Genomic DNA, 15,164 nt, shown 5'->3' with positions numbered 1-15,164 from the left:
CTAAAACACATCCAATCAAATGCTTGACTTCCTAGCAACAGATGGCAAATCAAGGAATAACATATTGAATGGTGACTACAAAGCAAAACCATAGTCGCCCGACGAAGCCAAGGTTTTCCAGATAACGGGTTGAGGACAGTGGCCTGCATTTGTCCAACAATATAAAACTTCTTAAGATGTAGCCCTGACGAGAAGACAGACAAAAAAGCTAGTTTCCTTGAGGCTAGTCATCAATTGTATGGAATCACAGATTTGGTACCTCTTGAAACAAAAGGAAGATTCTGACTCCCAGGAGGCCACTGGTAATTTGTACAATATTAGTGGCTATCATCCAAAATCACAATCCACCCAAATGGCAGGGGTTGCCTGAAGACTCGATGACAACTCTTTCAAACAAAAATGAGGAACTGGTACAATTTAGTTGAGAAGCTTTATTGCATGGTTTTGCAGATATTTTCCCAAGAAGTTCACAAACAAGGAGACCAGCACACGCTTCCTGAATTTTCATGGAAGACTGAAGGATGGCAACTATCAGTCCTTGCGAAAAGACGAGATAGGTCACTTTATCAGCATACATCATAGAATTAAATAATTCCAGTTGACAGTGCCAGAAAACTTAAGCAAAACTAAGTTAGATGTGATGATTATGATCAGGTAGAGATCTTATGAGCCACTACCCTGATAGTCAATATGATACATGCCTCATTGGTGAACCCACCAAAAAAAAAAGAGCCAAATTCCTGCAGATATTTTACTGAGTGAAGGAGAATTCTACCCAGAAAAAGGGGGAAAAAAAGTATTTACAGAAACTCCCAGCCTCTTACTCTATCATTCATATGCACGGAAAACATCACATGGGACTAAAGGATCCTAATCTTATGAACTGTCCATCTTTCAATATCTGTCAGCGAACAAGCTGATGACAATTATTTGCATCAGCACTAATATCTAACTTGACAATTGACGATTAGATGGTGCTGGCAGCAGTAACTGGAGAGGAAGCAATCCTAGAGACATTCACAGCATCTTCCCTCGCAGCCTTGGACATGGCAAGATCTTCTAGTTGCTTCCACGTGAACGCCTGCTTCTCACGAGCCACCGCAGCCTTGAATTCATCTTCTTGTACTCTCACCATACACTCCTCATAGAATTCTTTGTCAGCATCAAAAAACATTTTCTTTACTTTGAACGTGAGATTATGAACCGACTGATACCAGTGGATATGGCTGTTTCTTTCCAGATATGGCAAAATAATAGGCATTATCACGAGGCGGTTCTGAATGATCAGATTTCTTACATGATCATTGTTCCACAGCAACAAAGCACGTTCAGCTACCTGAAAGTTCCAAAGGGAAAGGATCATATGCATCTCATGAAAACATCATGCAGACATTTAAGGCACCCTGCAATTTAATCTCTCTAGACAGTCAACTCTATATAGGTAAAAAATGAAACACATTAGCACAAGAACAGTGCTAGTCATACATTCTGTTGAAGACCACAAACTATTCTGCCTGAACAGCGATGAAAACAGAAAAAAATGCAGCAAGACAAGTTAGGTCTTCAAGCATAGATGACATTCAGAAGCGGCATATACTACACAAGACACAAGAATTGTACATCATAGTTTAAGATCACGAACTCTTGTCCACGAGCAGCATCAGAAGAAAGGAAAACATGCAATATGAAGAAGGTAAGTAGCATATGCTAAACAGTTGTTAAAGAAATAAACTGCAAAACAACATTATAAGCCAATGACAGCAGGAACTATGAACAGGAGTTCCGTCCAAACATCATAACCAACAAGGTACAGAAACCAACTTGACCTCCAAGAGATCTAATGTAGATGAGGGAAAATAGATCCCCTTAAAGCTTAAAAGAAACATCACGTACAGCTCTTTGAGCCCATTGAACAACCTGCCTCTTATGAAAAGGCAAGGGATCAAAATGGTGGCTTCACTCCAAAACCTGGAAGGAAGAAATGGGGCATAATGATCTAACTTCACATGAAGTAGCATTCTTCTTTTCATTGCATAATTTAAGAATACTTATTTTGAAGCCTTTTTTTTTCACTATCCCTTTTATCTCTTTAGGTCTTTTCAATTTTACTTTTCCCCTTCCCCTCGGACCAAATGCAAGCAAAAGACTTTTCATCTTATAATTATCTCAGAGTATGAAACCAAAATTGGTCTAAAGATAGATTAGATTGCTTTAGTACTGACTTTGTCCAAAACTGCCAATACTATATATAAGCAGTTAGAAGGGTTTATCAATACTTTTATCATGTTAATCCATCTTTCACGTACTTTAGCACATATAACAAACACAAAGTCAAAAGCATTTATGAATTTAACTCTTCTACAATATCAATAAAAAATGTAGAACAATTAAAGAGATCAGATTGTCAAGCCATGTATACATAATACAAGGGGAGGGAGAAGATCCCCATAAACTAAAATTAGAGCAAATCTATCAAGAAATCAGATGAAAGTTGAACTAATGTAAGCAAATAAAACATTAACAGGAAAATAGAATGAGGAAGTCACTAGGTAGAGGAAAAACATTTCACAGAAGAAAACCAGCTATAGGTTGGACAAAAGTTACTGCAGATTTTGAAAAGATACAACACAAAAAAAAATGACAAAAGTGCATCTGCATTACCTGGAAATGTGAACTATTGACACACCGAGCAATCTGATGGAACAAGGGGACCATGAAACGCTGAAATTCTGTATTATGGGTGGCTTCCAGAGCTGCCTCCAATTCACCAAGGAACATTACCTCCTTAACAGAATTAGTAATTGGCCAATACTTCAGAAGACCTCGAATTACAGTGTCCACTAGCTTGAAGTCCTTCTCCAAAAACTGCATGATGCAATGAGAGAGTTGCTGATGATACATTGAGAGACACTTTGGTTTGTGAAGGGGAATCAACACATGGACAAGGAAAAGCTTGTGCTCTTCCTTTAAAGGAAAATCAAACCCATTGATTATACTGCCCAAGATCTCCAGCAACTCTGCAATTCCATTGTGCTTCTCTGTCTCAAAAATGAACTGGTACAAGATGTTATCTATTGCTTTTCTGATAAATGGCCTATGCATTACGAACTTTACATATATCCTATGAAGAATATTCTTCAAATACTCCCTCTCTCTCTTATCCTCAGAATCAAACAATTCCAACAGTCTTAACGCAAATGAATGGTCAATGTATCTTTTAGCCACTTTTGGATCCATTTCTGAGGAGGACAAAAGTCTTAGCAGAAACTCATACACAATTTGCAGATGAGGCCACGAAGGGTCCACTATTGGCTCATCCTCTTCCATATCATATATATTAACCGGTAGCCTTTTCATGTCCTGACAAGAAACTGGCAATGTTCTGAACAAATTAGCAGACACCATCTTGAAAACTTCCTGCATTATAACCTCATCAAACCTCAAATTTGCAATGGTCACAAATTCAACCAACTCAACCAAAGTTTGTTTCTTGATGTCCTTCTCTTTCAAATCCTTCATGGGGTCGTTAAAATCAAGTACCACGCAACATAAATTCAACTTCTTAATAAAAAGACCCACTTTTTCTGAACTTGGAACTTCCCCAAACCTTGGCAAAGAATCACTATCCAGCCTTCCAACAGGGCCTACTTTTGTGCCCATTTTAGAACCAAATTTCTTCAAGTTCATAAGATCAGCATTTCCATGACTATAGCTACAAGGATTCAAACCATAGAAACCACCAGAACGCATAACAGAACTGGATTTCCCAACGGAATTATAGCTGTTATTAACATTCATCCCAAAATCTGATTTAACTGATGAGAAGCCATTAAAGTGTTCGCCATCTTTGTTCTTATTGGAATCTTTATCCTTATTGGACGATGATTTTTTAAAAAACTTGCCAATTATCTTCTTCATCATATTTATCTACAAAATCCTAATATCAAACACTATAAAAAATCAATCAAAAAACAAGGCAAAAATCTGAAATCATCAAGAATCGAGAAACCCAAAAAGAAAAGTTTTACCTTCTGAACAATGAATCTGAGGTATGAATTGAAGATTTAATTGATGAGATTCAATCTAACACCCAAGAAATTTGATCAAAAATCAATTCAATGTAGGGAGTAACAAATGGGATAAACAGAAAATTCCTGATGAACTAAAGAAATTTAGTGTATGAGAGGATTAATAAGGAAACCCTAGAGTATAGAACGTTCGAAGAGGGATTTTGGCGGTGGATTTTGATCGGAAAAAAACCCTAATTTTGAAATATTTCAGTCTGATGGATTTAGGAGGGAAGAAATAGGTAAAGCGCGGATAATTATGCGAACTGCCTTCAAATTTGCCATAATTATAAAGATTTCCCTTAAAAGTTTCCTTAATTACACTGGCCTACCATACTGTACTATTTTTAGGCTTAGGTCTAATTTTGTACGTGGCTGAATACTGGATTGGTAGCGCTTAGTTTTCTTTTTCTTCTTCTTCTTCTTCTTTTTTTTTTTTTTTTTTTTTTGGGGGTCAAACTTCAAATCAGATTAATAAGAAGAACTATGTAAAGCATGAGGATTGTCTACATTTAGAACATTGTGAATATATATTATTGATTGAATTAAGATTATGCTTCAGAAAGGGTGTATGTAACTTAAAAGAAATTGGAGAAAAGCCCCAACAAAGTAGGAGAAATGTGTTTTGCAATCTTCGATGAACAGAGGGGGAAAAATTGTAGAAAACATAAGAGCAATTTCTTATGCATCCTCTTGTAAATTGTTTTCATTCCTTAGACACTTTAACTCACCTTGTAAAGCCTTTTTTTTCAGTCTTTTCGGCAAAGGAGGGTTGAAATTTACGAAACAGAGAAGGGGAAGAGAGGAATTGAATCTAAAATAGCTAATTTTTGCAATCTCAACCTTAGATGCTTAACTCATAAACGCTTTTGAAATGATAAAAATCATATCTACACATGTTGCAAAGATTTAACATCATTTTTGTCAATTGAGATTCATAGTGAATACAAAGAGACATGATTAGTTTGTAACGAAAATCGATTGTCATTTTTTATTCAAGAGTCAATGGTATCGAAATAACTCAATCAATAGAAAGAAGCTAAAACTGTGCCTAGGATTGTGAAATCTAATCCATAACTGTGTGATTAATACAACAAATTATAAGTCGTTCACATAACTGTGTGATTAATACTTAGCAAACTAGATTTTATTGGATCTTACATTTATATTCCGCAATACAAAGGGTTAATAGTATACCAATCTATCCAATTAACCTGCAACTATTAGTCAACTGGTCAGAATTATTAGCACAGCCCTGACCAATTTTTCCCCCACAATGCATGTAACTCCTCTCCTCGGTGTACTTGGAAATCCAGAAACATGCTCCCATGCATATTTAAAATCACAATGATTTATGGTTTTTTTGGAATTTATCACTTGATAGGGGCCCTAACCCTAACTAGTGTTTAGGTAAAAAAAAAAATTTTTTTTTTGTTTCTCATGTGTATTGTGATAAATTTTTCTTTAAGAAAATGATGTGCTTGGTTTTCTTTATCGTTTGACCTTTCAAATCATAGATCAAGCAATGAGGCTACTTGAACTTGGGACCCAAATATGTGTGTGTATGTATGTATGTATGCATGCATATATGTATATACACACATACACACATAGAGATGCTTGAAGTAAGCTAATATTGTTGTGGGTTGTTTTACAACTCATCGTTGGTATTAATCGGAAAGCGTGAACGCTTTGTGTTAATATATCAATTAAACTTGTCAAATACGAGCCATTTTGGGTTATATTTGAGTTTAAATCTATAATATTGATCCTTTTTTTATATATAGAAAATATCATTTCATTCAAATAAATCTCCACTGATAGCAGAAAATACATCAAACAAACATGACACGAATACATATAGATCTAAAATCAATAGATATAACAGATCTAAAAAAATAATACAAATAAAGATAAAATTAATACTCTTATATATCTTCCATCCAATATTGATCCATTTTAAAAAGTAAATTCTAAACGTCTTTTAAATTATATTGACACTTAAGTCTAAAATGGGTGACCCATTTTCGCAGGTACAGTCCATATCCGTAACCCAAATTATAGGAGTCAAGCAACTTGGACCCAAGTTGCCTGGAGCTGTTAAGTGACCAAACTAATAAACTGGAATATTGTCTAGTTTAAGTTTAACATAATTCCTCGTAATATCGTGTTTTTTTCTCTCTTTTATGTTCAACTATAGTCAGCAATTTAGCTATTATTAAGTAGTTACAAAACCTGTTAAATATAGTAAGTTAATTAATTGATGTTTAAGTAATCATAAACCTAAAGAACGGCTTTGAATAGAGGTATGTTGTTATAGGTACTCTATACCAGAGGAGTCAAAAGAAGTGATTCAGACGAGTTTGAACAAATCATAATTAGGTAATGAGTATAATTGAATCAACACAATTTATCCATTAAATAAATGGGTATCAATAGGTATCCAACTAATAAATGAATATTAGTATATCCAATTATCCATTTACGAGTTACTTAAAATTCTACTTATTCTTTTTTTTTTTTTGCATATTATTTGACAATTAATAACGGTATTTATTATTATTAGATAGGTAAAACATTCAAATTTATTTGTTTAACACTCACTAATAGTTAAATTTAAATGTTTAATTATTTTTATATGAATATAAATCAATGAATTGAATGAATCCACAACCTACCAATTAAATAAATTCAATTAAATACCCCTTTAGACTCATTCAAAATTAATGGGCTAATTTTAATAGGTTATTAATGAACGAATTTGGACAAGCCAACATAATTGAATCGTACTTGACGCCTCTGCTCTATACCATAGTTGTCCAGGACGGTTATTCTAAGCCTGTGTACAAATTTAATCTTTTTATCACTTGCAACAACGACTCCAGGTAAATTTTGCTGCTGCCTACGATTCGGACTCTATAATATCTGCCCCTTCCTCCTTGCATCTTGTTATTAAAGAAATTACACGGGGCAAGGATGCTCAGTACAGCATATATAGAGTAGCATTACAACACATCAAAACTTTGCTTCGTTTAACTAGCAAGATGAGACATCAGATTCTTTAACAATTTTTCCTCATCTAACCATGACATATTTCATGTGATTCTCTGCCATTTGACAAAGATGACTTCAGAAATTTCTACCTGGATGGATTAAGTTGTACTCGTGCATATCAGAAATCAAGTCATTTCTTACTCATGTTCATACAGATATTTATAGGTTGACATTTTTGCAGTGAATAAAGAAATATCTGGTCTTTTTGCAAGCACAGTGAGTTTGTTTGGATAGAAGTTTATTTGGATGATTTATTTGAGATAATTACTGTAGTACTTTTTGTGGTGTGATCTTTTTGCAAACACAGTGAGTTTGTTTGGATAGAAGTTTATTTGGATGATTTATTTGAGATAATTACTGTAGTACTTTTTGTGATGTGATGTATCCGAGATAAAAAAAAATTAATTGTGAAGATAAAAAGGTGATTAGAATTTGTGAAGCAAATTATTTTATCTCAAATCATCTCAATCCAAACACACTCAGTATCTTTTTCTTCACTGTACAATTCAACAACACAACAACAAACTCTGGAGCTAAACGCGAAAATGAGCCTCTCCCCGCAGTTCAACAAGATCAACCTGTCATCTCTTTCTGCGCTTAGGCTCCACTTAGCAATCAAATACAGGAACAAAGTCAGATGGATCCAAGTGAATTTAAATGAAACAGAGAATAGATATCATAAGCAACAGTTCACAAACATACAAGCTTCTTAAGGAAGGGTATCACATGAATATTACAAGAAAAGAAGCCAATGCAGAGGCTAGAGGACATTTTTTACACCTTGCAAATACACAATAGAAGTGGCTTACGACCTCAAACTTTCATGTTGAAAAAACGTTCAACTTTCCCTGGCAACTATCACAGACACAGATAAACATGGTGCTAAAAGAAAAGAGAACTACATGCCTTTGATCTGTTCCAAAAAGTAATAGGGCGAAGGCATCAGAGACAGGATGTTGTTAGAATAGATAAAAAGAAACTGTATTTGGGCTCTTAAAAATTAGGCCGTGCTCAGCAAAATATGCTCCTGAAATCAAAAACTACCTTCTGACACCTTTTACCCCAAGACATCCAATCTAAGGCTAAGGCATGAAAGTTTTACTCGATAGCTGCAATGTTCTTAAAATGCTATTCTTTAGCACACGCAGAAAAAAATGCTATTCTTCAGCCAATAACAGAATCAGTTAAGCCGCATAAGAAAGCATGATATTAGCAATATATCTTCATGTTGTGTTCTTTACCAGCCAATTTCTATACCCGTGTCTGAATATTTTTTGAAGTGTTCCAACTTTCATGTGACTTGAAGAAAATTGGCAAACTTGACAACTATTTAATCATGCAATGACACAAACTTAGCAAACAAACTTTGCAACCGCAAACTGTTGGTTTGACAGATGAGATTCAAGACATCTATATTAAGCTATTATTATTGTCAGTAACATTGCCATAAATTCTTAACCATGTCAGACTTAATCCGATACAAGCATCTTAATCAAGATTAACACAGGGTAATGCATGCTTACCTTCTCAATAGATGGTGAAACAGGAAATGAGTTCAAAGACCTCTTTGCATCATCATCAGACGAACAATCAGAACACAAAAAATGATCCAGCTTCTTTGCTTCTTCAATAGTCATGCCCATACAAGAAGGGTGGAACCTGCAAGATGAGTGGTGCACACATATGAAGAAAGACGCTTATTATTCATTTTTGTTCTACAGGCTCGTACAGTGTAAGATTTACTATAGCATACAAATTAAGTTGAAAAAACAAAATTAGCATGATTCTTTGATCCTTGACTTCTGTTAATCTTTCCTACAATAGATCAGCCAAAGCAACCAAACAGAGCTATCATAACCATCAAGCAGAACCATGAACATACTGTAGCCTGAAGTTTCTCTCACGTAAACACAATTGGAACCAAGTAAATTGCCAAAGTCCAATTTCATAAACAGAAATCAGCCCACAACAATGCAGCATTGCTGCTTCTAGACTGAATTTTATCTAAATATTCAACTATTATCAAATGAAATCCACTTGAAGTGATTGCAGCCCAAGGGAAGCAGAAGGGAGGCCTAAGCAGCTAAAAACTCCAAAATTACAGTGTAAGACAACTATAAACGTTTGCACTTTAAGCAGATCAAAAATCAAAAGTTCCAGACGTAAAGCCCAATAACTTGAGATACAGACAACACAACTATAAACATTTACTATCTAAGCAGCTCAAAAATCCAAAGTTCCAGATGTAAAGCCTGTCAATAAGTTGAGCAACGGTAAGACAACTATAAACATTCCTCCCAGGCTGTATCAACAGGAGGAAGTGCCATACAACCCAGTTATTATATACTCTAGTTACCAAAATTGAAACTCACATCTAATTGAACCAAATCCCCTAAGAGAAACCTTGCATTTGATCTAATGATATTTGATGAACATATCATTAGGTTTCTATAAACAAAAAGGCTAAGTTTTAGAACACAAGCTAAAGTCATTCCATACATATTCAGATACAATGACTACCAGAGTTGACATATATCATTACTTAGCAGGAAATTCAAAGGAAAAAAAATAAAAGAAAAGGCAAGGTATTTTGAAATCAGATTTCAGGGAAGAAATGAAGAAACCAAAAAAAGGAGAAAATCCTGTGTCATTCACTCCAAGAAAAGGAGAAAGGAAGAATGAATCAGTTTGCTCGTCTTTGACATGTTTTAGGAAGGGATGCTAAATCAAGAAACTTCTCTATAATGTCCTATTTGGCATGCATACATTTTGATATGTAGCATCAGAATAACCAACACTGACCATCGCTAGGATAACAGTGTTCTGCTACTCACTGTCAGGTCTTCACTGGAAAAAAAAAATAAGATAGCTATAACTGAGACGCAGAGGTGCCATCATATCTTATTTCATTTTAGAAGTTCAACCCCAGAAACCTGTTCCAATTCCGATCTTCATTCTCGACCGATAGATCAATTCTACCCATCATCAGCACATTAATCCTTTTGCACTAGTTCTTAGCTTCTTGGCTTTGGATCACGCCAACTCACCTATTTATGTTACATTTCCAAATGCTAATCTATCTTGCAGAACATTAAGCCTTATGTAGGAAGAGTCAGCATCAATGCCTGCTTCAGCTTTTTTTGAGAAAATCTGATACATACTTCAGGAACTGGAACTCTGATTAATTGGCATAGCAAATGCATAGGCCATATATAATCTACATGATATGCTTAGAAATTTCTTCCAGAGAACACAATGACCCAACAAAAGAGAAATGTAATACAAACTATTTCATCTGATGAAAAGTTTCCTTCCTTGAAGATTCTCATACAACTTAATCCCATTTTGTAAAGAGATTGTGTTTAACAGCCAAGCTTTTGAATAGAAGAGAAGCGTATTTCCTTCACAGAATTCTCCTCCTTTTGGATTTACCATCTTACAACATTTGATCTCGCGTTGAAAATGATAAAAGCCATCTCCAAGTACTTCTATAAAACAATTTACACTGCCTTTTCCATTCATAGTGGTTTTCAACAAAATGTGTGCACTTTTCCTTGATACGAGCCACCACTGAAAACATCATCTGTCTCCTCATTCTTCACAATTTAGGGCCACAAGGTTCCAAATTTACATAGATTTTTATTGAATAAACACTGAGAAGCACAAGAACACATGGAACCATTAATCCCCCACCAAAAAAGGGAAAAAGCAGCTAAGATGAACAGATATAGGCATGCAATCCATTTCATATGTGCTTAGAGAGATACTTATTCCACATAATCTCTGCAAAATTGAAAATTGGCACACTTCTAGATTCCTCTCCTAAGCCATTTTTGTTGGAAATCCGGAAGACTACACTTTACCAGTAATTTAAAAAAAAATTATTCTAAACCAAAGAAAAACAAAACAGAAGGCTTGAAAATAACCAGACAATATAAAAATGACAATACTCTTGGCAAGCCCAAGACAGTCAAGTTGTTTCTTACATCTATCAGAAAGAAATAGTTTCATCCACAAATTTTGATAGCTCAAGGAAGCATGAGTTCCAATATAGCTACAACATAGAATTCTGACATGAGAAATTGTTGGGACAAGTAAGAGATGAAGAAAACTGAACACAAACAATAACAGGGAAAAATCAAGATACACAAACATAGACACAAAACCAAATAAAAGAGGAAAACCAGTTGAAGTGGCAGTTGGCAGTTTTGATGCCTAATTAAATTATATTTTTCTCCTTAAGGCAATCAGCTGGCTGAAACAACAAAAACATGATAAAGATATTACATCAAGAGATGATCAAGTCAGAACATTTAAGCATCTGATGAATCAAACATGCATAATCAAGAACCATATGAACCGCATAAACACATACAAGTGCAAAGACAAACATATTCAAAATGTGCATTTCTTGTGATATAATAGTTAATGTCCTCGTTCTTAAATGCCAAATTGCTAAAAGCCCAAAACCTCTTTTAACTTTGTCAGTGGACTGTCAGATACTATTCAAAATTACAATTTAAATTCCAAGGGCCATTGAAGAGTAATGTGACGAACTATCAAACTGTAAAGGTGTAAAATAGTTGAATTTCGTCAACAGGTCAGGCTTCCAAAGTTATTAAACAGTTAATTTTCTTTCCTCAATTAAGGCCTAAGGAAATGGTGTTTTATAATTGGATCTAATTAGGACATTCCAAGAGAAGACATAAACTATGTATTAGTGCAATGAAACTTCTAATGTACTTTTACATTCACGATTATTCATTCTCTCCCTAATCTTTTTAGTAATAATTTTTTAAATATCCATAATACACTTTGGCGAATAATTATACAGAAAATCTTCCAAATTCTGAACTGGTTTATGAATAATTTGTCACTAAAAGAACCCAACTAACACAACCTAAAGGAACAACATTTCACCAGATTGGTTGACTGCAACTATAAAATTACAACAATTATGACCACAAATGTGTCTTACAATGCATGTTGCTTCTTTTTTCATTTCCTTTTTCTCTTTACACTACAGTGATGCTCTGCTTTTTGGCGGCCATAAAGGGCATGTCAAATCTAGTTTAGTTGGTCATGCACCATACTAACTTAGAGCACCTGCTTGAAGAATAATGCTAAGAATCTACAGTAAAATGTCAGTCTTTTCTTATAAACATGTGTTTAATATGCAGTATTTTCTGTAAATTTGCTATAAAACTATAGTCAATACACTTCATTTAGTGATAATTTCTTTATAATACTCTTGAGTGAATGATGGATCAGTCCTTGCACTTTTCTATGTCTTGGGTTCCGGTAAACTCAGAAGAAAAATGGCAAGAAATCTTCATTTAGTTTCATATTTTCTGCTCCTTAAATAATTTCCTTCTTGTCAGATTGTACTTTGGTGTCTCTGAACCCCAAATGCCATTTAGTGATCCATTAACACACTGCTTCCTGCTATAACTAGTCCTAACTCTGAATGGCCACTGGAAAAGATCGACTATTGGTGGACCTTCAGTCATCATTATAAAGTGTTATGGATACAATTTCTTTTACTCCATTACCTCTGGGTTTCTTTTAGTTTCTTTTTCTTTTGAAGCAAAGATCTTTACTTTTTGTTATCAAAGGACAAAGGATTCTCTTACATGGCTCATTTGGTAAACAAGTTCATGATTTCTATTCTTATATTTACCAAATATAAAATATTCCTTCTCGTAATCCTCTAAGTTACCACAAAAACTAATTGTCCAGAGTGGATAACCACGGATTAACCATCTCCAAAAGTACAGGTGCACGAAACAAATTAAATTTCTAAATTGATTTTAAAGTACCAGATTAAGAACAAGTCTCAATCAGCAGTGCCTAAAATGAGCCATGACCAAAACAAAGAGATAAAGAAACTTATTTCACTTTTACACACTAGTTCAACTTACATGTAAATTAGTAGTTTTAAAACCACATATATAGACTGAATATAAATAATAGTTTTACCAGTCTTTGCACCCTTCACATTGCACCATCAGGTCATCTGGGTTGTAAGGCATCTCACATTTGCAATACCTATAGAAAGAACAAAACACAAAAAAGAAAAAACCATTAAACGCCTTAAGGAACTTAATTTGTGCCATCCATCATACAGATGCGAGACATTCAAACTCACACAGCAACACGATCGGGGGTGAAGCCTCCAGTGGCTGCTTTGTACTCAAACCTACAAAAGTAATCTTCAACACCCACATTCTCGAGCTTGGTGTAATTCTTGAATGAGTGCACAATGCACTTTCCTTCAATGGTGTGAGCGCTCTGCACATCGTAGTGGTCTGAAAGGAAAAGTTCCTTGGCCCCATGGAATTGTCTGCGACCCCCAATAGACTCCTCAGGCCGGTAATACCACCTTACCCGGACTTTCACGTTGTTTCGATGGTCTGCCTCAATCTTCTCCACTCGTGCCACATATGGGGGCTTATCGGGATCTGATGGCCTCATCAAGACACAATCTCCAGCTGCAAACATAGCTGGCAAATCACTTTCTACTGACAGAAAAATCATGATCTCATATAAATGCGCAAGTACAAACAGTTAGATTCTGGTCAAAAGAGTCCAAGTCCAAAGCTTACAATGCAAGAAAAAACGTCTACAAGACTCCGGGCCCCATGACCTGATAAAGGTCACAGTTAACAAAGCCAAAAATGAACCAAACATGTCCACTAATACAACAGACCAAACCTCAATCTTTACTTAGCACCAAGTCAACCGAAATGCATTGATTTTCAGTACATAAGCACATTTGTCATAGCCCTCCCCCCCCCCCCCCCCAAAAAAAAAAAAACAATTCAAAATTCAAACTTTTCAAAATCAACAAACATTTCTGCTTGCAATCAAACTCCAAAAATTCAAATCAGCTCAAATGTGCGAAAACAAACCGTGCCGATAAAAATAAGAGCAATGAAACAACCAAAGTAACACACTTCCACATTTACAGTCTAAAACGCATGTTAAAAACTTGATTACTGCAAAATAAAGCCATTAACCTTAAACCCATCAACAAAAAACACAAATATCAACAGGCATTGTAATTTGCACAACACAAAGCCAAAAAAAAAACAAAATAACCAAAAATTAGAAAAAAATTACGTCTGACAACTTTGTTGGTGCCCTTAATATAGTAAGAATCCAGGTCCTTCTTCCCAGGTTTAGTCTTCGCCATAACTCTCAGTTTCAGTAGGAGCCCTTTAGCTTTGACTACTCAAAAACCCTGAAAAATGATAAATTTTTTTTCTGGGAAAATCAGTAAGTAGGAAAACGAAAAGGACTGAGAAAAATATGAAAAATGGTTTTTTATGTTTATTTTTGGGTTAAAAGGCTTGGACAATACTGAGAAAAGCCGAAGACTGAGAAGTCTTGCTGGGTTTATGGGAAATAGAGCAGTGAAGAGGGAAGCAGAAACCCTAGTTGCTGGAAAATAGGGGGAAACGGAGAGAGAGAAAGAGATAGAAGGCGGAGGAGAGGGGTCGGAAGAAATGAGACTTGGTCGGGTGGGTGCTTGGATAGGAGTTGATACTGTGGTACCTCCCTAGACTTTCTAGCTAGTCTTTTTCTAAGCCTTTTTGCTAGAGGTAAAAGTTGGGTGGTAAAAGTCGGTTGGGGCACAAGCCGGGTATCCGTCTCATGTACCACTTGCTGACTCAATCTATACAAGAGGTCGACTATTTTTTTATTTTTATCCGTCCCAAATATTAGAGGTGTCCGGTTATTTGATCGGATCAAGGGGTAATCGTCCCACTCCACTTATTATTTAATTTTTTTAAAAAATAATTTATGCACTAATTTAAATTTGTATTTTACATATTCATATAATATTTAACAAAGATTTTTTTTTTTTTCAAAAAAAGTCTTCACCAAGAAATAATCATGCAAAGAGAATCCAAGAAAAATGAAAAAAATTAAAGAATTCAAAATTAATAAAAATTTGAAATAAGTAGCACCTTTTTTTAAATATACCAAAACCCTCTTTTGACCCGATCAAATAATACCAATCGAGTATCCTAATTTTTA

At 35.0% G+C, this 15,164-nt stretch overlaps 2 protein-coding genes across 5 annotated transcripts; both read right to left on the bottom strand.

The window, feature by feature from the left end:
* Positions 1-616: 616 nt before the first annotated feature.
* On the bottom strand, positions 617-4,445 carry LOC113689961 (serine/threonine protein phosphatase 2A 57 kDa regulatory subunit B' theta isoform). Of its 2 annotated transcripts, XM_027207779.2 has the most exons (3): positions 4,029-4,445; positions 2,662-3,937; positions 617-1,336 (listed from the first exon to the last, which is right to left on the bottom strand). In XM_027207779.2, exons 2-3 carry the CDS (start codon positions 3,919-3,921, stop codon positions 968-970), a joined length of 1,629 nt encoding a protein of 542 aa, XP_027063580.1. In that variant the 5' UTR covers positions 3,922-3,937; positions 4,029-4,445; the 3' UTR covers positions 617-967. The 2 variants fall into 2 exon arrangements, with proteins under 2 accessions (XP_027063580.1, XP_027063579.1); XM_027207778.2 differs by having other exon boundaries at positions 2,662-4,444.
* Positions 4,446-7,543: 3,098 nt separating this feature from the next.
* On the bottom strand, positions 7,544-14,696 carry LOC140006549 (chromatin remodeling protein EBS-like). Of its 3 annotated transcripts, XM_072048639.1 has the most exons (6): positions 14,485-14,696; positions 14,244-14,364; positions 13,270-13,612; positions 13,101-13,169; positions 8,645-8,780; positions 7,544-7,728 (listed from the first exon to the last, which is right to left on the bottom strand). In XM_072048639.1, exons 2-6 carry the CDS (start codon positions 14,314-14,316, stop codon positions 7,576-7,578), a joined length of 774 nt encoding a protein of 257 aa, XP_071904740.1. In that variant the 5' UTR covers positions 14,317-14,364; positions 14,485-14,696; the 3' UTR covers positions 7,544-7,575. The 3 variants fall into 3 exon arrangements, with proteins under 3 accessions (XP_071904740.1, XP_071904739.1, XP_071904741.1); XM_072048638.1 differs by having other exon boundaries at positions 14,244-14,696; XM_072048640.1 differs by having other exon boundaries at positions 7,544-7,723; positions 14,244-14,693.
* Between the last annotated feature and the right edge of the window lie 468 nt (positions 14,697-15,164).

The sequence above is a fragment of the Coffea arabica genome, chromosome 5e, assembly GCF_036785885.1.
Source record: "Coffea arabica cultivar ET-39 chromosome 5e, Coffea Arabica ET-39 HiFi, whole genome shotgun sequence".
Taxonomy (NCBI): Eukaryota; Viridiplantae; Streptophyta; class Magnoliopsida; order Gentianales; family Rubiaceae; genus Coffea; species Coffea arabica.
The sequence above is the reverse complement of the archived record's forward strand: the minus strand, read 5'-3'. Positions and strand labels throughout refer to the sequence as shown.